The sequence below is a fragment of the Podarcis gaigeae genome (assembly GCF_964106915.1).
Source record: "Podarcis gaigeae genome assembly, chromosome: 4".
Classification (NCBI taxonomy): domain Eukaryota; kingdom Metazoa; phylum Chordata; class Lepidosauria; order Squamata; family Lacertidae; genus Podarcis; species Podarcis gaigeae.
Window position 1 is genome coordinate 29,216,880 of NC_139677.1, and position 21,406 is coordinate 29,238,285.

Below are 21,406 nucleotides of genomic sequence, written 5' to 3' on the forward strand. Positions count from 1 at the left end.
TTATTACAGCCTGGAGACTTGAAAAAGCGGATTGAATCTCTCATAGACAGAGACTATATGGAGAGAGACAAAGATAACCCTAATCAGTACCACTATGTTGCATGATGAGGAGGAAACTGTTTTTATAAAACAGGAGGACATTAGCTTCCCAACAATGGATACTTGTGTTGTTCCCAAACCTTACTTTTAGCAGAACTGGGAATGATGTTCATTAAGCAGCTGCATGTACTGCTGATACTTGAAACATCCTTGCCTAGTATCTGTGTTGGTATTCAGAGACAATTATTTTTAGATCTGCTTCTTGATTTCTTTCAGAATTCTGTTCAAAATTTATTTTGGAGTTGGAGTGAATGGTAATTGTCCTCTGTATGATATAATTCTTTTGCCTGAAGAGTGGTTGTGTGTGTTTGACAGCACATCATAAAAATACTTTACGCTGCCATTTTTCGCTTCAAGAATTATTTGAGTTTCTTTTAAACACTGTTGAAGAACAATCAGTGGTCTCGGGGTACACTGAAGTTTTAACTATGCACCAAGAATTCTAGTTTGTTCTGTTAGATTTTTGTTTTGTTTTTTATTTTCTGTACTTTATCCCTGTTTAGATGGATCAAGTGCCAAGAGGATAACTGCATTAAAAACAATAGATGAGCTTTCTAATGAGCTCAGATATTCATTGGTGAAATATATTTTCTTCTTGGCCACATGAAGGTGAACCAAATAAGCACTTTCTAGCTCTGGGATAATTGTTTATAACCTTTCATGTAAAAAAAATGAAACTACAGGATAATATAGTTTTATTCTAAAAGTTACACACAGGGTAATTACAGTGGCATGATCTTAGAAAATTTCAACATATTTTTTTAAGGCTTTTTTGCCCTGTAATGAAAACAATCCAGCTCCTCTTCGGATCATACTTGCTGAAACATGAGAAAACATGAGAAAATATTCCTATTGTGGTAGCTTTCCTCCCTTGTATCCCATACTGTGCATTCATTTGCAAAGTTTCTCTGGACTTTCTGCACGCAGGAAGATTTGATTGTTCTCATAGTTTTACCTTGACAGATGAAGTAGCTTGTTTCATATCATTTACATGGAAATTCACCGAACTTTGAAGAAAGAAAGCTATGTTAACAGACAGTTGTAACTGCTGGCTTTACAGGATACGCCTAATGATGTATGTTTAAAAGAAACCAAAGGGAGTTTGACCTTTTGTGTCATTAATGTTAGTAGTATCTTTATTAAAATGCTTTGCATAAAATTAGTAACTTGGTTTATTATATAAACTCCCTTGTATTATTTTGACTTCTGCAAATTAAAATCCTTTTCTCATCTGCATTACTATGAGTTAGTGATGAATCCAACATTCATTGAATTTTCCTTCCCATTTTCCTGTTTCACAAAAAAAATCTTAAGCAAATAGAAACTTTTAAATCTGATTTTTACTTAAAGCAGATCTCGTGCATAGTAACTGCTTTTCCACTGTATGAATGTGACAATCTCTTTCCTATTTGCAATAGCATGGAGTATTGTCTATCCAATATAAGTAAAATTGTGTTGCTACATTTTTAATGCTATAATGGGTATGCCTCTTTCTAAAAGACAGGACCTTCATGATGATTCATACAAGGGATTAGTTCAATGTTTCAGTATTTTTACAAAGTACATCCTCATTTTTCTTTTCTTGTCTCCAGTACTGCTTTATTTCCTGCAACACTTGTTCAGTTTGGAAGCTTGCACAGAAGGCTGTTAACAAATTTATGGGCAATATCTCTACAATAAATATAGCTACATTATTATTTAGACTGGAAAACAAAATAATAAACCAAAACAACATATATCAGTAACCAGGATCCTACTTCAGTTTACTAGTCAAAACTATTGATTGCTTGAAAAAGTATAAAAGAGAAAAATAAAAATATAAAAGTTAACATGAATTTTATAAATTATTATTGTCAACACTACAATTTTAAATAAACGTAGTAATTCTCTCAGTTAGTACTAGTTTTTGCTTGCACATCTGCCTATACTGATGGCCTGAAAATGGTTCAGTTTACAGCTTTCCAGTGTTCTGTGCCTGTTCATTTGGATGTGGGAGACAACTGCATTAGAGATGCATTTATAGAGAGATACAGTAAAGGGAAACATTCGACTCAAATTGTCAAGGGATGGAAGACGGGGGACTCGAAAGACTGCCTCCTGTTTGCAATCACTGATGCCAAGCTCATTTTCGTATCTACCCTCTTCCTTTTACAGTCCCTCTCTTGACCTCTTTCCTTTTTTGTTGGCGTCCTTTTTCTTTTTAAAGGCAGTAATGACCGGTGACAGCAGTAGCCATTTTAGTGAGGTTTCGTGGCATTGGTAGGTTGTCACCTCCATTTGCTGCAGGTGGCTTCAGAAGCCTGAGCAGGTCTTAAAACTACTTTCAGCTCAACGTTAAGCAACTTCAAACTTGCGCAGCTTGTGTTTAGGTTTCTGCTGTCTCACTGGCATGTTATGTGACTTTCCCTGCCCCTCGCCCTAAAATGTCTGTAGTTGAAATGTCGATCAAGTCGCGTTTGTGGCGACAGTACAACCGACAAGCCCCGTTTGTTAGGGGCTCTCTTGCTTTTTCTGAGAACCTACCAGTAGAGGATTTATATTTCGGATATGAATTGTTTTCCCTCTCCGCCCACACAATAATAAAATTTCTTTAAAAAAACATGACTGTATCGCGAGAGCTCATGTGACATTGGAGTCATTTCCTTGGCACTGAACCTGGAGCAGCCTCCCAAAGGAAACGAAACTCCTGCCACCAGCCGACCTCCTCGGACGACGCACGGGAAGAGCGTCGTTTTCCCCGCAACAAATTCCCAGCCAGGATGGGCGGCGGGCCTAATAGTGATTATAATCGCCACAAGCCGATTCGAGCTTCCCCTATACAGTGGTACCTCGGGTTAAGGACTTAATTCGTTCAAGAGGTCTGTTCTTAACCTAAAGCTGTTCTTAACCTGAGGTACCACTTTAGCTAATGGGGCCTCCCGCTGCCGCCAAACGATTTCTGTTCTCATCCTGAGGTAAAGTTCTTAACCCGAGGTACTACTTAACCCGAGGGAGTCTGTAGCCTGAAGCACCTGTAACCCGAGGAACCACTGTATTTCGCTTTTAGCAGTTCAGCCCGGTGACGTGAGGGGGGGGGGAAACCTCTCAACGGCCTCAGCCTATGGCCTGCTTCTCTCCGTTCTCGCGAGATCACGGCTCTGGTTCTGCCCGTCTTCTCTCTCTGCTCCCCTCCCCATTCTTTATTAAAGAGGCAGGGCGTGGTTTATTAAGATCAGGTGACGGAGGTTAAAAAAAAAAAAAAAAGCGGTGGGATAGGCGGGGTGGGCCGACGGCGACGACTACGTCGATCACGTGACCGCGCCTCTCGGCGTTATTCGGTGCTGCCGACGCCGACGTTCCTCAGTCTGCGCTCCCCGCTCAGCTTCGCGTTCTTCTCTCTGTCTCCTGACTCTGCCCGCTCCTGTCATGGCGCCTCGGTACAGCTGGGGGTTGCTCCTGGCGGCGGCCCTGCTGGGTGAGTATCCGCGGCGGCGGCGGCTTCATTTCGTAGGCCTCTCCCCGGCCTCAGCTCTCGCGGGTCTCCGTCGCTTCCCTGAGAAGGGAAGGAGCGCCCTGCCTGCCGCCGCCCCTTGCCCTCCGCTCGAGGCCCTGTGCGTGGAAGCCCCGCGGCGAGGGAAAAGGCGGCGGCGGCGGCGGCGGCCTCCTCCCGTGTGGCGCTGGGCTGGCACCGCGCCTCACCCTGGAGCCGAGCCCGGGCCGCCGGGTCGCCGCTTCCTTCCCCCGGCACCTGGGAAGTTAGCGGGCCAGGTGTCTGCGCCAAAGGGCAGGCGGGCCTCCCACGCGGCCCTGAGGTCAGAGCAGCCTCTCCGCGTTAGGGAGAAGCAAGAGAACTGTTTTCCGCCGTGGGAAACGGTGGTGCAGGACACGGTGTACTTAATGCAGTGCAACCGCTAACGCGGATTTCAGCATTTAAAGGAGCTGCCTCTCCTTCTCAGTTAGGCAGGTGTGAATTGGCTGTATACCGAAACCCATGTCGCCCCCCATCCTTCTCCCTTTAATGTGCTGGAAGTCGCCCAGCTAGGGAAACCCAGCCAGATGGGTGGGGTATAAATAATAAAATTATTATTATTAATCACGGAGCTTTATCTAAAGAGCTGACCATCTACTTTTCCTCCAGGTCACTGTATTGTGAGGCAATGACTAGTTGCTGCTGTAGCTTTGCTCCAACCTTTGCCTAGCTTGCACACCCAGGGTGTGGATGGCTTTGTAACCTTAAACCTTGACGCCTAATTCCTTTTGGCTGCAGCTGCATATCTTAAGAAACATACTGCCACTTTATTGTTCTCCTTCCAAGGCAACTGTGTTTTGAAGGCTGCTCAAATCCTGTGTCCTTCTGTTCTGTTTCCCCCCAGCAGCTCTGCAAACAACTTTTTTTTTTTTTTTTGCGGAAGCGCCCTCTTCTAGCAACGACAGGTGTGAGCAAGAGAACTTGTTTGCCTTATTGCGCTTGAGGCCTCGCATGCTGCTAATTTGAAATAGATAACTTTCACTGTTGGGGTATAGGTGCAGAGAGCACTGAGAGTTTCCTCTCTGCTTGATTGTACCAACAAAACTGGCAATGCTCCCTTGAGGCCACTCTGGCTGACCTGCACTGCTTTGCAGCCTTCTTGTGAGTATTTGGCTAAACTCTGATAAGTCGTCTTGTTTCTCTGGATGGAGGATAGGAAGGCTTGTTTGAGAGCGAGAGTGAACAAACCAACCTGCTGTGCAAGGGTGAAATTTACATTTGTTGTTCTGCCCACTTTTACCTCTGGCCCCACCCATGTGGTTTAGGAAGGCTTCCCAGAAGGGAATGTGTCCTCCCATCTAAAAGAGGTTCTGCATCCCTGCTGTTTTGCAAGGCATTCCCCATCTTCCCAAACTTGTGTTTTGTGTAAACTAGGTGTAGCAAATGTGAAGGAACTTAGAATGTAATAGGTGACCCAGCTGAAGGTGACATTCTTCTCTCCTGATAGTAGTTGTCTTCTGGTGGATTTTTTCTCCCAAGTGGCATTGTCTAGTTTCAGTACCTTTATCACTGGCTGTATAACACCGGTGATATGAAGCTGTTATCTTGCAGAGATTTCTACAGGTTCTCTTGCACTCAGTGGGACTTTATCCCCCAAGTAAATATTCATAGGATTAGGCTGTAAATCATACAATCTTTCTCACTATAGCATGAGGTCAATGAGAAAACCTGGGCATCTCAGTAATGTAGGCCAGAGTATAGAATTTAGAACAAGTATGACTCATGAATTTGTGTATTTGCTGTGCTGCTTTGACTTGATACAGTATGGATTTGTATGTGATTATTAGTCTGCAATCACTGGTCTGCCTTATTCCATCCGAACTCAGTAGATGGTGGCTATGTATATCCTGAAGTGTTTCCCCCCAGGATTCCTTTTCTCACCTTTGTCATTAAAGTTAGCCTTGCCATTACAGGCTGAAGTATTTGGGCCTGTTGTAAAAAAGCAGAGGCATTTTTGAAGTAAAAAGCTACATACCATATAGCAAATTCAAGAGTGGTTTATTTACAATGTTTTAAAGGCATTAAAACACAAAGATTAGGAAAACCAGAGACAAACCTGGGACTAATGAGACTAGTCTCCCCTTTTACTGCAAAACAATGAATACTTATTTTACTTAAACTAACTATGTGTACTTGGTGTGTGTTTTTAATGGTTTTGAACTTGGATTCTTTAAAGATACATTCATGGATTTGGTCATCAGTGGATTTTATTCTGGGTGTGATACCTGCTTTTTCCTGAAATTCAACTTTAGTTTGCTTATATGATGCTCCCTCAAGTTTCACTTTGCAGTTTCCTGCTCTGCACCAAAACAAAGGTTCTAAAAGGACAGGAGAGCATGTTCTTATACTGCCTAGAAAGAGTACAGTATTTGTTGTTGGAGGATTCAGTACTCTTTGGTCAATTGCTGTCTTCTCTTGAACTCTCATTCATGCCCATGTCTTCAAAAGACTTATGGGTGCTCAGTGAAATATAATACTAAACTTGTTAACTGATACCTAATTGTGTGGGAGCTGTAACTTGGACTGGTGGCTTCTCTTGAACTTGATTACTTCAGGATTTTGGAATAAATTTCCATAAGCAACTATAAACTTAGTGCATCTTTGCCTACAAGAAAATGGCTGGCTTTCTTAAACTTTCCAGATCAGCTGTCAACTACAGTTGGTTGAACTAGAATCAGCTTTATGGCATGAGATGAGGTTTCTATAACAATTTGAAACTTTGGGCAGTTTGAATGGATTTGCATGGTAAGGAATCCTTGCACGTGTGCACAATAATTCAGCTAACTGCAAGGCCTGGTAGATATCTCTCCAGAACTGCCAAACTCTAGTTGATTTACTAGGAGCAAACAAAGGAGATAAACAAGGGCTGTAAAAGGAATGATAATCCTTCCAGTGCCCTAAATGAGGCTGAGGGCTCTGGATATGTAGATAATTGTCGGAGGGTTTTAACTCCCTTCTGCAGTGGACTTGTCCAGTTTAGGTGTTAAGAAGCTGTATTTGGGAAACATAACAGGTGTTTCTTGCTTTAAATTAATGGCCACCAAGTCAGCCTATGAAAATTGCACAGATAGTGTGTCAAGTCTGAACACTGCAGTGCTGCCAAACTCTTGATATGCAAGTTAGGATCTTCCTAGTGCAGTGTTGGCCCAAAGTCCTTGCATATATTACAGAGTTGCTGACAAATTGGTGTCATCTAATCTCTTGCTAAAATGCACTAACTTAAAAGGGCTCATGACAGAGGTGCCTTTTATCAGATGAAAAGCAGTGGGGGAGTTCCTTTTTAAAATGGCTGCTTTATTGGAAGGGTAATATTCATTCCATACGTTTATCTGCAGTTGTCCCATAGTCACAAGGAAGCAACCTACATTGGTGCATAAATACTAGAAACATCTCTTTGTACCAGCTCATTTCACATACGTATAATCCAAAACATGAAGCTTACAAATGACTTTCCACTAAAACTTGTGTTTTATGTTTATTCGTAGCATAGAATTGCTTACTCAGGAAGAGCTGATGCAGCATGAAATCTGGGCCAGGACAACTATTTAGCAGGAAGCTGTAATACATTGTCTTGCATAACCATGAACTTTTCAGTTTCAAGATTTACTATTAAATGATCCACTGAAACTTAACCTAGCCTTACTCTTAAGATGGGGTGCGCAATCCTAATGTGAACTACTTTCCCACATAGCTGCTCTTCACTCAAGTTGACTAGGTATCTCCATGGTTCAGATTCTCATTGCATGAAACATGTAGCTACCATTCTACTACTCTGAGCATGGCACACTTATCATAGAGTAGAGAGTGATTCAGGCTGCCCTGGAGTCTTCCTGTCTCTGCTCTTATCCACTGCATAAAGGGTTGGAACAGCCATGCTCTCATAGTGCTGTACAGTATTGTGAAATGCACGGGTGGGGCTACAGCCAGACTAGTGCCCTAGTTTGCTGCCTGCCTGCAGATCTTAAATGCGCTCGCTAATACAAAGAAACTTTCCATGGATCCCACAAGTTAAAATTTTCATTTGTCCACACACTGTATTTAAAATGCCTCTTGCACCCTATTAATATGGTGTTGAGTGAGTAAGGCAGGTGTGTCTTCTTTTGATTTATATATTCATCTTGTTAGCTTGCATATTGTAAAGCAGCTATCCTTTTCCTAATAAGCAGTTCCAGCTCTGTGTTGCATAATGCTGATAGTTTCAAACCTGTGAGAATTGGCCAATAAAAAGGATTTATCTATTTAAAAAAAGGCCTTTGTGTTTCTTGGTTCTGGTGCATATCTTTTAAAAACCAAGCAAGTATTTTGGTTAAAATATTATTTGCATAGGGTATGAATATTTGATGACAAGTCTTTAAAGAAACTGGCATTGAAAATACGCTGGCAGAGCAATCCAAACCCTGGTTAGGCAGCAGAAACACATAGAGCAGCGGAGCTTCCACAACGTCTGTAGCTCTATTGCTCTCATTGCCAGGGTGCAGGGCAGGCAAAATTCTGCTTCTGGAGCTATTGTAGGGATGGGGCCTGGATCTTAGGCCAGCTCAGCCCCTTCCCATCCCACAGAGGCTGGCGAAACTGTTTGGCACATCAGGAGTTTGGATTGTGCACTAAGTGATGTAAAACTGTTCTCAAAGCTGGATAAGCTAGACTAGTCTCTTGTGGAGAATATGTTCTATTAGTTGGATGCTGTTTTGGAAGTGTAGCTCATTTGTTTCTTTCTGAGTCTGCCATACAATTCAAACAATTCAAAGATGTAGCAGTGTGTTTGCAATGCAGACTTCTGTAGCAGTTTTCTTCCATTTAAGAGGAATCCCTCCATGGTATATTAAATGTTAGGAGACCTCTGACAACAAATGGAACACAATTCTACTGCAGTAAAACTTGTCATCCAGAAGTACAAACAGCTTACAGCCTTCCTGCATTTTTGAGTAGAAGAGGAAAACATTGCAGTGGACTTTGCCCTTCTCTCTGCATTAAGCAGTTCCTGGGAGAAAAAACTTGTATGAATGCACTTTCATAATGGGCTTGAATTGCTGCCACTCCAGCATGTTCAAAAATGACAAAAATCAACAAAATGATGGGGTATAATCAGGCTGTGAAACTTGCTCAATTTTTGTGTCTTCCAACAATGCTGCTTCATTGGCAGGTCACTACTTGGTATTCCAAGATAGTTGTTTGTGTTCTTGGAGAGGGAAGAAAGTCACTACAGTTTGGAAGGAAGGGGGGGGAAGCACTGGGGGAAAGTATTATTTCAATAGTATTAAGGCTGTCAGACAATTAAACATATTTTACCTATTAATGGTTTGGCTCTATAGCAATTGAAAACAAATTCACGTGCTGCATAACTTTTCAGTAGTCTCACTGCTTGCACGTTGTCATGGAAGAGAGGACAGAGAAGCACAAATCAGTCATAGGCAATGGAAAGTTTCAGCAACGTACAGCCAGTCTTAAATTCACAGTACATGATGTTTGTTCTCAAGTCAAATCCACTGGAGAAAAGTTAAGACATGCTGGTTGGCTGGCCTTTGGAGAGAGGACGAGAAGCTTGGTATACCAGACTCGGTGCCTGTTGAACAGTTGACTGAATGGTATCTTAGCCTGAATCATGCAATTGTAGAGTTGGAGGGGACCCTGAGGGTCATCTAGTCCAACCCACTTGCATATTGCTAGGCAAACCTGTATTCATTCAGTTCACTTCACAGAGAGTTGTTTAGTTTGGCTATCCAGTCCCTGTCCCCCCCCCCCCCCCCCGGCCTAGTTCCTCCCTAACCCTTTCCTGTCCTCCCCTCTGACAAAACATGTCACTGTTGTAGAAAAAGCCTAACAATGTACTCCTGTAAGTCTAGAGGGGAAGCATATAAGATTCTAGCTTAAATTAGGGGGTGGGGTCCTGTTGAGACTTCCACACACACGTGTTATAGTTGCACAGTTTTAAAAAGGTGGAGGTTTAAAAAATTGTCCTTTGTGCAGATCTTCATACGTTGGTGCAATTTGAGTAAATCATTAGCTCCTGCAGGTGGTAATCTGTAGTTGCCTTTGGCAACAGCCTGTACTGTAGCAACTAGAACCTTATTAATGAAGACATCTGATAGCTGAGGTCAACTTAATATTGCCTGACCACATTTTAAAAATACTGATCCCTGCCAGAGGTAGAATATACTCAAACACCTTTGTGGGGTGGGGATTTCTACATTCCTTTAATTTTCAGTAAAATGGGAGTGATTATTTAGATAGTATTTTTGTGTGTGTCGTACAGTCTTAATGTAAGCCATGGCTCAGTTATTAAAAAGCTGTCTTGTACCCTTGAGTATTGGTATTGTATTTATGAAAATATATACTACCCATTCATATAAACAATTAAAAGTATAAAAAATGGAAATGTGGTGAGTTTTCTACTTTTGTATATTTTCAAATGAAAATGATTCTTTAGCATGTAGATAAAACTTGTTAGCTTGTGTTTCTCACATGACAAATTTAACAAGAATGTTTGGTAGTTTTGCAACAGGGCTCTTTATCAGTGTGTTATCAAGAGGACTAGATACAAATAAAGCCAGTGGAGATACAATGAACCATTTTGCAAACAAAGGTTGTGATTCTGGTTGGCATAAATTGACTTTCCTTACATCATTCTCATGGTTGCTTAAGAGTTTTTCATCCCTTTGGAACATGCTTTGTGTGAATGTTGGAACGCACTAATACATAATAGGTTCTTAAATATTGTGTGTTTTATAATACTGTAATGGCTTAGATTATCTTCACAATAAAATGTGTTGCGAGCTAGAGTTGCTACAGGGGAATCCTCTCTTATGCGGGGGTTCTGTTCTTGGTGACTGCATGGGGGTCCCTTCTACCCCACCCCCTTTGACGCCAAAATCAATTGTGTGCGAGTGGGGAGGTGCCTGTACTGAGTAAGTGTGGGCTTTCTAAAAGCAGTCATATTCTCCTTCCACAAAAGTCATCTGTCCTAGTGAAGCCCATCGTTACATATGGATGTTGCATATATTCTTCAAAGCTGTCTATCGGCATTGCACTTCTTGATATTTATTGTTTTCTGTTTGCAGGATTTTTACAAGCATCTTCAGCGTTTGAAGTAAGAGATGGGAAAAACAAAACCTGCATATTAGCCAATTTTTCTGTGCTATTTACAGTGGAATACAACACAAAAACCAGTAAAGAGGTGAGGATGCTGAAGCTTAAATGAGTGGTGGGCCAGAAAGCTGCTTACAGAGACATAACTTTTAAGGTGCTATGTTGTGTGGCTAAAGATGCTGTTTTCAGAGCTGAAGCTGCTTATTTTGCACTCATGGCTGAGTCTGTTTGAAGAAATTTTGGATTTCTATATTTGATTGGGAGCGGCAGTTAAACCTTGGTCTCTGATTTGTTAGTATGTGTATATGTTCATCCTATCCACATGGTAGGAAAATAATTTTAAATGTACGCCATGAAAGTGATGCATGAATTGGCTCAAAACTCACTCAGACACTTTCCTGAAGTGTTTGTGGTCAATTGAAGGCAGAGCTTGATGGAAAACAAGTTTGTAATATCATTTACTGGTGGGAGATGAGAGTAAAATTTAGTTATACATAAAATTATGTCCTAACCCAATTCCTTGGGATCAGTAATAATGCCTCAAAGCAAATATAGGATTAAAAATAGCCCTGTTTATAAGGCACACAATGCTTACTTCACTTTTATAGTTGCTGAAACAACCATATCCACCATGTGCTCCTTAATGGTCTCTGCATCAACCTTGAGCAGAGTTTCCCAGACTTAGGTCTTCAGCTGTTTTTGGTCTACAACTCCCATCATCCCTAGCTAGTGGTCAGGGATGATGAGTATCGAGTCCAAAACAGCTGGAGACCCAAATTTGGGAAACCCTGACCTAGAGGAAGGTCCTGAGTGAAGTACTGCAAGGATCTGTCTGAGGCCCTGTGCCTTTTAACATCTTTATAAATCCCTTGGATGAGGGTGTAGAGGATATGCTTATCAAATTTGTAGATGACAGGAAGCTTGGAAGAAGATGGAATCAAGACTCAAAGTGATTATCACTGGCTAAAACATGGTACCCAAACCAGCAAGATAAAGTTGAACAGTGAGAAATTGTAAAGTTCTATGTTTACAAAATCAAGGCCACAAGTGTAGAAATAGGGGAGACCTGCTTTGAAGCAATACATGTGAAAAATAGCTATCTTTAGTAACTAAAGGTTTGATAGTCACAAATTAAACTCGAGCCACCAGTGCAGCTACTAAAAAAAGCCAATGAAAGTTTAGGCTGCATTGGTAGCAGCATTGTGTCCAGAATCATACCATGAGAAGTAATAGTTCCACTCCATTCTGCACTAGTCAGGCTACAGCTGTGTACTGTTATGGGCATCACATTTTAAAGAAGACATTGAAAGAGGAGAGTGTGCCTCGAGAAGAATGACCCAAGTGCAGAGGAGTCTGGAAACCAAATTCTATGAGGAATGGTTGAAAAAGCTGGACATGTTTAGCCTGAGACGAGAAGATGGGGTATGGGCACAATAGCAGTTTTCAAAAATATGCAGAAAATGGAGCTGGCAGAGGGCAGAACTGGAGCTAATGGATAGAAATTGCAGAAAAGGAGATTCGGCTAAATTTTACAGTTTTTATCCTGCCTTCCCTCCAAGAAGCTAAAGCCCCATTTTATTCTTTGTAATACCCCTGTAAAGTAATTCAGGCTGAAAGACAATGACTGGCACAGTGTCACAAAATCGGCTTCATAGCTGTGTTAGGATTTGAACCTGAATATCCTTTGTTCCAGTCCAGCATTCTAATCAGTAGGCCATTGGTTCTGTCACTATTGTTTTGCTAACTTTCTGTTGCTACGTATGCCTGCCTGGTTTAGGAATAGAGACAGAAACGAAATGTGGTCAGCCCCAACCTACTCTGTGCCAAATCCTTTCTAAAACATAGGGAGGGATTATTCTTTCCCCAACGCACACCCCACCCGCCTAACCTTCAGTTAATAAATAAAAAACAAGCAAAACACATTTTTATTTGGCACGGGATCCTTCCTACTCACACTTCACTCTAAAGCCTTATCCTACATTGTAGAAATTAAACGGCAATTTGATCCTGACCCAAAGGTGCACCACTAAAACGTACGTAGGTTTACTTTGAATTCCCACCCCCCCACCCCCAAAAATCTACTTGTGGTTATTGAGTGCCTTGAAGCATTTTACTTACTTTTGATTGTTTGATGTTTACAACAGTTCTGATGCTCACTATCACAGCAATACTGTTTTTTGTCTGTTAGGTCAAGGTCTTTTCACTTCCTTCTAATGCTGTTGTACTGCCAGAAAGCACATGTGGCAAGCCAAACGACACTTCAGAAGTTCTTGCAATTGGATTTAGCAACAATAACTCATTAAAGATGGCATTTGTAAGAAATGCAGATGTCTACGTTGTCAGGAGTCTGACTTTCACCTACAACTTGTCAGATGCCAGCCTTTTCCCCAACTCAAATGAAAGTAAGTGTTTTGAGGCTTTGCAAAGTACAGTATGATGAAAGTAGCTGGGTTGGTGGTACATAGGATGGTTGCCATATTTATGGAGAAATTATCTGAAGACCATCACACACTAATACAATTGCACACTTTCTGCAGCTGGAGCAAGAAATGTGTCCAAAGACACTGATATTCGAGCAGGCTTAAGGACAACATATACATGTCACAGCAACAACACCATAATAAGCATGAAAAATGTGACTGTCCTTCTCAGCAACGTTACGCTTGAGGCATACCTTGTAAACAACACCTTCAGTGGAAAAGGTAAGCATTGTATTTTCAAAAAGCTTATGGCATGCCAACTCTTCCCTCTGGAACTAGCCATACCCCAGGGACTCTGGTTTTCTCTGTAGGTCTGGGGTTGTGCTGAAAGATTGCTATTTTGTAATGGTTTATGTAAAATGAGTTCCTGATTGGGGAAAGCCAAAACAGTCTTTGTGTAGCATAGGATTTGAATGGCCAACAACTTACCATGCAGAAAGCCGAAGGGTATTGTTAATAAGTTGAGAAGTAGTAAGTATTACTGGCAAATGCAGCTGAAGCCTAGTTGGAAAGGACAAGAGACGAGCAAACTGGGAGAACCTTCCTCCCAGTTCTCTCTTTCACTGGTCTTTCCGACAGTATTGTGTTTTGGAAGAACAGGAGGAGCCCTCTTTGCTGTGTGCAATTTGTGAAACGGCAATGGAGCAGCAAATGAATGAATTTTATCATGGCTTTTGAAATGGCCCGTTTCCAGGAAGCAAATTCCTATCACACTGAGGAGCCTGGCACCCAAGTTTAGTTTGAGACACAGCTTCCTTCAAAATACAAGGGTGAATTTGGAACAGCAGTGCCCACAGGTAGGACAGCAAGAGATCTGTTTTGCCATCTGGTCTCTGCTCCTCACTGCTACCACACAAAAAAACCCGGCTGTGGGCGGGAGCACCAGCTGCCACCATCCCTGCTATGAGACTCACATCAGTACTCACAGCTGATAGAATTTTCTGAGAAAGGCCAAGAGCCATGACTTCTTCAAGCAAGGGTGTGTGTTTTGTTGTGCCAATGTCAGTGGAGGGGGTAGTATGAGGGAGATGGCTATCCTATTAACCTTTTAAGGGAGCAATTTAGTGAAGGGAGTCATTTCTGAGAAGCTAGATGGTGCCTAGAGTTAAAGAAGGGAGAAGGTTTCTTGGCCATTTAGCTATTACTAACTGGGTGTTTGGGTTCACTGAGTCTTGGTGGAAAATTATCTAGTCTTTTGTGGGGGGGGGGGGTGAAGTAACAGTTAATATCTGGTGGGTGGGTGTTCCTATCAAAGTGTTCTTTGAAATGGAGATTGAAAAGAAATGTTGACTGATTATGATTATGCCTGTTTCCTCGCACCTTTCACTTTTAGTGCAGTGCCTTAGGTGGGCTCCATAACACTGTCTGGTCCAATTTATTGCTTGGAGTTTCAATTAATGAGGTCTGAGGGTAGTGACATGGCTTTGGACTAGTTTGACCAACCACTTGTGTTAGGAGGGGGCTGTCTGCCTGGATCCAGGAGAATGTAAATTCATCACTGAGAGGGAGTGGATCCAAGCTATACAGCACCTGAGTGAGACAGGAACTTTGCCTAGGCTTAGCTGCTCCAAGCTAAGGCATTAGGACTGGGTTTGGAACAGAACAGAAACTGCCTGTGTTTCCCTATGAGATGGTCTCTGCCAAGACAGGTGAAGAGTGTGACCTAATTGATTCTCTTACCTGTCAGCAGCTTTCGGTATCATAGGCCCAGCCATTGCCAAACCAGTGTCCTCTAGATATTTTGTACTGTGGCTCAGGCTCCTCCAACTACAGCACAGTCATATTGGCTGCAGTTGATCATAGTCCAAAACATGTGAAGGACAAAAAGTTAGCTTGTGGGTGCTTCTAGATCCAGCACTCCGTTGCCCCCCCCCCCAATGAGGTTTAGGTGGTCCAGTGATTTGGAGCACCTTTTATCAGTTTTGGTTGACCTAACCATGACTCAACAAAGCTCCTGGTTGGAATACAGCATTGTACCCTTGAAAATTATCTAGAAACTTGAGTTGGTCCAAAATAAGAGTGGTCAGACTACTGATGGGGATTGGCAAATAAAATCATATTGCACATGTGCAGTAGCTTCCAGCCCATTTTCTGGGCCCAATCCAAAGTGTTGGTTTTAACCTTTAAAGCCCTAAATGGCTTGGGGTCAGGCTGCTTGAATGAGTATATTTTCTCATATATTTTTGTCCCGGGGCCTTAAGATTTTCATTGGCTCTTCCCCACATTTCCACACCTAATGTGGTAAGGTGAGTGGCTACCATAGAGAGGGTCTTTTTGATGGTGGCACCCCATTTATGTAATGCTCTGCAAAAAGGCTCACCTGTTGCCTATGCTATTTTCTTCCTGAGTTTTGTGGTAAATTTGCCCCTGCAGGCTTCATGCTGATGCTTAAATATTTAGCTCCCGTGTTCATTGTATGTTTCATATTGTTGGGCTTTTTAACGATTGCATTATCAGTGAACGTCTTTGTTTTTGAGCTTAACAAACTATGAATTGCCTTGAAGAACACAGTTGTACAAGGGATATTAAAATATATTTTCAAAAACGAAAAGGGGCTAAGTACAAAGTGGGAGAAAAGACTGGACAAAGTGAAAAAAATGAAGGTTGCCTGGGTGTTAATTGACTACTTTCCATGCTATGATTTGTGATCACTGCCTTCCAGAAACTGTCTGTAGTGAAGATAAAGGGTCTACAACCGCCGTTCCCACAACTACAAGTGTGGCACCAACTGCAGCACCAACAGCAGCCCCGAAAACTCCAGACGTTGGACGATACAATTTGACTGGCTGTTTGCTTGCTTCTATGGGCCTGCAGCTTAATATTACCTACACCACCAAAAACCAGGTAACTTCCATATTTATTATTTATACATAGCAATACATAGAGAAATATATGGGAAGCTAATGCACCTTAGACCAGACTAGTGGGCTTATTAAATCCAGGCTCTTCACCACTAGCAGCCACACAATAATGTGTTTCAAGGAGGTTAGTGTTGTACACCTGTGCACTATGTCCTGCACACTTGGCCAGGATCTCTTACTGCCAGTTAAATTTAGACTAATCAGAAACATGGCAAAATCTGGAAAAGTTGATCTTCTCCTGATCGCCCCCATGGCACTATGATTGTTACTGAAAAGGAGCCCAGGGCAGCAAAACAAGGCAATTAAAAAATTTAAAAATGAGACAATACTGCTGTGCACCAAAGGCTTTTTAATAATGTGCTCATTTCAATATCCATACAGATCATAGCCTGTACAGTAAAGTGAGTCAATTTAACCCTATTGAGTACTGCTAGGAAAGTTGCTTTCCTGTTTCTGCACACTGTTCCCAAAGCTGTTTACACAAAATTTACTGAAAGTGCATACATTATTGCTTGATCTCCAGTGAGAAGGTTTTTTTGAAAGAAAATATGTCATAACTTTTTGTTTTTCTATTTCCAAGACTAAGAAGTGGGAATTGTTGAATCTTCCAGCAAATACAACTTTCTCTGGGCATTGTGGGGATTCCACAGTTACTCTGAACTTGACTTCTGGGAGCACTGACCTGGTTTTTTATTTTGAGCAGGTAAGCATAGTTTGATGCAACACTTACAGAATGCTGATGTACTCCATATGGTATTGGTCTATGCCCCCCCCCCCCCAATCGTCCGTGACTTTTGGCCATGCTAGCTGGAGCCAGTGAAGTTGGGAGGACTCCACATTGACTGCTTCTGATTGACAGGCAGAGCTGTGTTTGACATGTATAGACCATGCAAATATTACTCCATTTATGAGCATAACTCTGCTTCTACCAGTAATTGGGAAGATCATGGATCAGGGCACAACAGCTTATGTGCAGAACTTCAGTAGCTTTAGACTGTTTTTAGGTTTCTTTAGAGGTTTTCATTATGTTACTATTGGTGTGTTTATCACCCTGGAGGAAGGTGGTGCAAATTAGTAAATAAATAAATGGCACTTGTTAAAAAATAAGATGGCAATTTTAGATGACTTGTAATTTTGTGAATGAGCAGATTGGCATTTTGTATTTTTCTGTTTATTTATTTGAGCTTATGAAACAGCCTCACTATCTTAAAATCACCAATAATTCCAGTGGGATCTGGAGTTCACGCCCTTAAAATAGGGCATTTCTTCTTCAGTGTCTTCTGTAGTGTTTAAACCATGGTTCCTGATCTGTAGTTGCCAGTGCTTGTGGGTTTTTTTCCTGGCTCAACAAAGGGAGTGAAGCAGGAGTGATTCAGCAGCATGTGCATGCACATAAGCCATGTTTTAATTATGGCTTGTCATGATATGCAGATGTATACACTATGTATGTTGTCTCTTTCTATTAACAACTGCAGAATATTTTACCAGTGATATGGTGTCCCTGTAGCATGCATAGGATAGCCTTTTAAAAGAAACCCAGCAAGTGACTAAGATTTATCTTTCTTTTCAAGAACTCAACCACTGACAAGTATTTTCTGCACCGTATCTCTGTGAGCACAAGTCTGCCTCCTGAATCTATAAGTAAGTTATATATATATATATGTATTTTAAAATGACTTTAACATCTTAGATTTTGAAGGATACAAAGAATGTCCAAAATAGCGAAGAGTTCAAAGAAGATAAAGAGATGCAAGTATTCACAAACTGTGTTAATTGCCAGTTTGAAATGCCAGGGTTATTCATTCTTTAGCTTTTCAGAAGGCTCACTAGGAGATAAGAGATAAAGTCATGAACCTTGAAGTACAGTCAACTGGTTTGATTGACATCCACACCATGATTTCAGGGTCCTCAAGCCTATAAGCATATAGCCTATAAAAGTTTGGTACAATAGCTTGTCCAAAACAATGCTGTACTGACAGCAGGAAAGGTGTCCTGACTTTTGGCTTGTTACTGCTCATCAGTAACTTCACACCACCTATTAAAACATGGTGGCAAAATAGGCTGGTGCCTTTACAAACGAGTGTGGTCCTACTTAATCCCATCTGTGTTTTTTTTTAATACAGAAAGAACATTTAAAGCTGACAACGATAGCCTGAGTGCTCTCAAAGCTACAGTTGGAAAATCGTACAAGTGTTTTTCAGAAGAGAGTATTTGGATCTCAAATGAAACTTCTCTCAATATATTCAATGCTCAAGTCCAGGCTTTCAAGATCACAGGAAACACATTTGGAACACGTAAGCTGTGTTTAATACACTACATATTAAACACAAGTTCAGTGCAAAAACTTCATTTTTTCAGAGCAATAGTAACTTGATGATGTAGCTTGGCCATACTCAGTGGTGTCACCTGTACACATTTATAGGTTTGTTTCTTTACATTACTGTGGGTGAGCACATGATCTGTGACTTAACCAGTTAAATGTAGATGAATTTGTTCGTCATACGGTGGCTCATCTCGGCTCTGCCCAAACACTGAAGGTAGTTAAAAGAAGCTTAAATAAGTTTCAGAAGGAAACTCTGTCGTACCAGAACACTCCACAATAAGCATTCTTCTTCCTACAGCCTCACTAATTTAAAGTTGACTCCCAATTGGCAAAGGAAGATTGTCATTTTTGCAGTTTCAAAAGGGGGGGGGGGAGTTGGCACAGAGCAAGATGCCATATACAGTACAGTATAGAGAAAAAATGTAGTTTGATAAAGTGTATATTTCTGCCTTATGGGGTGACCTTACTGCAAAAGTACACAGCTGTGCTGATAGCTAATTAGTATGCTACAAATGTTTGGCTATTAACCCTTCAGATTCCCAAGGAGAGTTTACCAAGACGCCATCTGATCTGACTGCTGAGCATTTTAATTTGCATCATATTGCTAACAGTTAACCCATCGCTCCTAGTCACCAGCTGTGGCTGGTGGGACTTGTGACAATCCAGAGGGTTCCTATACTGGTGTGCTTGAGGGACTGGTGTTGTGCATATGGCCTTTCCACAGAAAGTTAAGAGTTGTCTCCCATTACTGTTGGGAGAAAATATGATAGCCATGATTAGAGAGCCTAGAGTTAAACTAAACATGCTGCTTGTAAGGTTGTGTACCTTTTTTCTCAGGCTTGAAATTGCCTGATTTCATATGAAGGGCAAAGTAACAAGGTTGAAACGGTTACTTCAGGCACCACCTGTGCTCAAAGGTGGGCAAGAAAGCACTTCCACCATTAGAACTACTACTACTGTCAAAACTAAGAAAGTGCAATACTACTACAAACTCTATTAATTTTGAATAAATATAGGCACTGTTTTACCAAGTGGTAACAACTGTAATAATAATAATTCCTTGGGAAGTTGTTCCTCCAAGGTTCTAGCAGTTGGGAACCTAGAATTCTGATATTTTGGGCTACAACTCCCAGCAATGAGTCTGCTAGGGGTTAGGTATGATGGGAATTGTAGTCCAAAAGTATTTGGAAGGCGCCTGCAGTAATTTAGGAGGCAAAATGATTTAAATTCACTTTCTGATAGTCAATGTAGATACCCTGACAGATCATTGAAGAGTAGAATAGATTGGGTCCTGGAAAGATTATTTGGTGTTTGGCCTGGTTCCTTGCTATTTTTCTAACAGAATTTTAGGATTAAAACTGCTTAATAGAATTGTTTTTTCTTTCTTTCAGCGGAAGAATGCCCAATGGATGAAAACAATATGTTGATCCCAATCATAGTTGGTGCAGCCCTTGCTGGACTTGTCCTTATAGTGTTGGTTGCATATTTAATTGGCAGAAAACGTAGCCATGCTGGCTATCAAACAATTTAATGATTTGCACTTCCTTAACCAGTGTGGGAGAACAGCAGTTGCAAGAAGCAGATACATCGTTTCCCCCCATTTCCCCATCTTCCCCTCAAAATAGATTGATATGAGGGAGCACAATCTCTTCCATACCAACTGTTTCTTGCAGTGCCTGCTTTTACTAAATGTGAAATCCATCTCGTGGCATTTAACTATGCACAAAGGATAACTTCTATAATTCTGTTTAATTTTGCTAATGGGTTAAGTATTCACCCACATAGAAACAGGCTGAAGTTTTAAGAATGCTTTTCTGAATTGGCATGGTTTTTAATGTCAACTACTCTAAATGAATGTGATGTAGTTAATTCACATTCATTCACTTAAAATTCAGATTAATTATATCTAACAAAGGGAAATTTCCACTTTTCTGATACTACCACCCTGTGCTGAATTTAAACTGCTTAGGTGCAGTAACTACAGTAATGACTGACCAATCAAACTTACACAATTCCCACTTTGTCTCTACCTAGGTATGTCTCATTAATAAGCTTTAAACGCTAAGCCTGGTATATGCAAGGTGTGGAGATACAATTTGGCTGACTTCTAAGATATTTTTGGTCTGTCAGCTTGGTAGGAGCTGGCCCTTTTTTACATAAAAAAATGGGTGTTACTTTATTTTTTGTAAAGTGAATTTCAGTCTCTTCTGTTGAAGTTCAAAGGAGGTCCTTTTTCTGCACATGTGTACAATAATAGACTTCAGTCTGCTAATTCTTGCTTTGATCTTGGCTGGGACTGTACACTGCAAGGATCAGTTATGGATGCATTGCCTGTAACAATGCTAATAAAGACTTTTCTGTATGTTTTGTCAGTGTCCAGTTGAGCAATTGCAACATCTTTGTGTAAAGAGAAGTGGAAGGGGCGCACTGCAAAACCCAAGCAGCAAAATGCCACCTTCATTTCCCTAGTCTGCCTCTGTGCCCTAGAGCAGCTCAGAAGCAGTTTCAGAAGATGAAAGAGCAGCAGGGCTTGCAGTGGCCAAGATACCTATAGACAAGGGAATACGTAGTGGGCTGTTGTGTAAATTGCCTGGCAACTATTGCCAGCACAGTGTACCTCACTCCTGCTGTGCTGGCGGCAAGCTACCACCTGCATTCCCCCTGCTCCTCTGGCTTGCGGAAGCCGGAGCTGTATGGTGGCTTACTCAGCTGTGGGGTTGGAGGCTTCCTGCCCCTCAGCTGATCAGTTTAAGGAAGCCCCACCCCCCATCTTATGCAAGGGGGGTTGGGGGGGGCTTGATCAACAGAGGGGCACGGATCAAGCCTCCATACTGCTCTTGCTCACGTGAGCCACAACGGCATGGGGCTGGGCAATGTATCTTGGCTGCTGCTTCTTCCCCTAAGGTGGAGAGGAAGCAGCAGCCGAGATACATTTCAGACATAGTGATATCAGTAAATCATGGCATTTAGCTGCTGTTACATCGCAATGTTAATGACCGGATATTTCCCAGCCTTACTTAACAAGTAGAGACCCTATATCATACAGTCA

General features: G+C 41.6%; 2 protein-coding genes across 2 annotated transcripts in view; both read left to right on the plus strand.

Moving 5' to 3' along the window:
• The window catches only part of CUL4A (cullin 4A), a 31,819-nt gene extending 30,484 nt beyond the window's left edge, over positions 1 to 1,335 (plus strand). Inside the window, exon 20 of the mRNA XM_083735280.1 lies at positions 10 to 1,335. Coding sequence (XP_083591406.1) covers positions 10 to 105 — 96 coding nt within the window. The 3' untranslated portion in view covers positions 106 to 1,335. The remainder of the gene's footprint in view (positions 1 to 9) is intronic.
• A 1,892-nt stretch (positions 1,336 to 3,227) lies between these two features.
• Positions 3,228 to 20,719, plus strand: LAMP1 (lysosomal associated membrane protein 1). Its single transcript, XM_083735327.1, has 9 exons — positions 3,228 to 3,553; positions 10,666 to 10,781; positions 12,882 to 13,095; positions 13,231 to 13,395; positions 15,836 to 16,017; positions 16,615 to 16,737; positions 17,606 to 17,675; positions 18,158 to 18,328; positions 19,749 to 20,719. The coding sequence occupies exons 1-9, from the start codon at positions 3,505 to 3,507 to the stop codon at positions 19,886 to 19,888; spliced, it is 1,230 nt and encodes a 409-aa protein (XP_083591453.1). The 5' UTR covers positions 3,228 to 3,504; the 3' UTR covers positions 19,889 to 20,719.
• Positions 20,720 to 21,406: the final 687 nt, after the last annotated feature.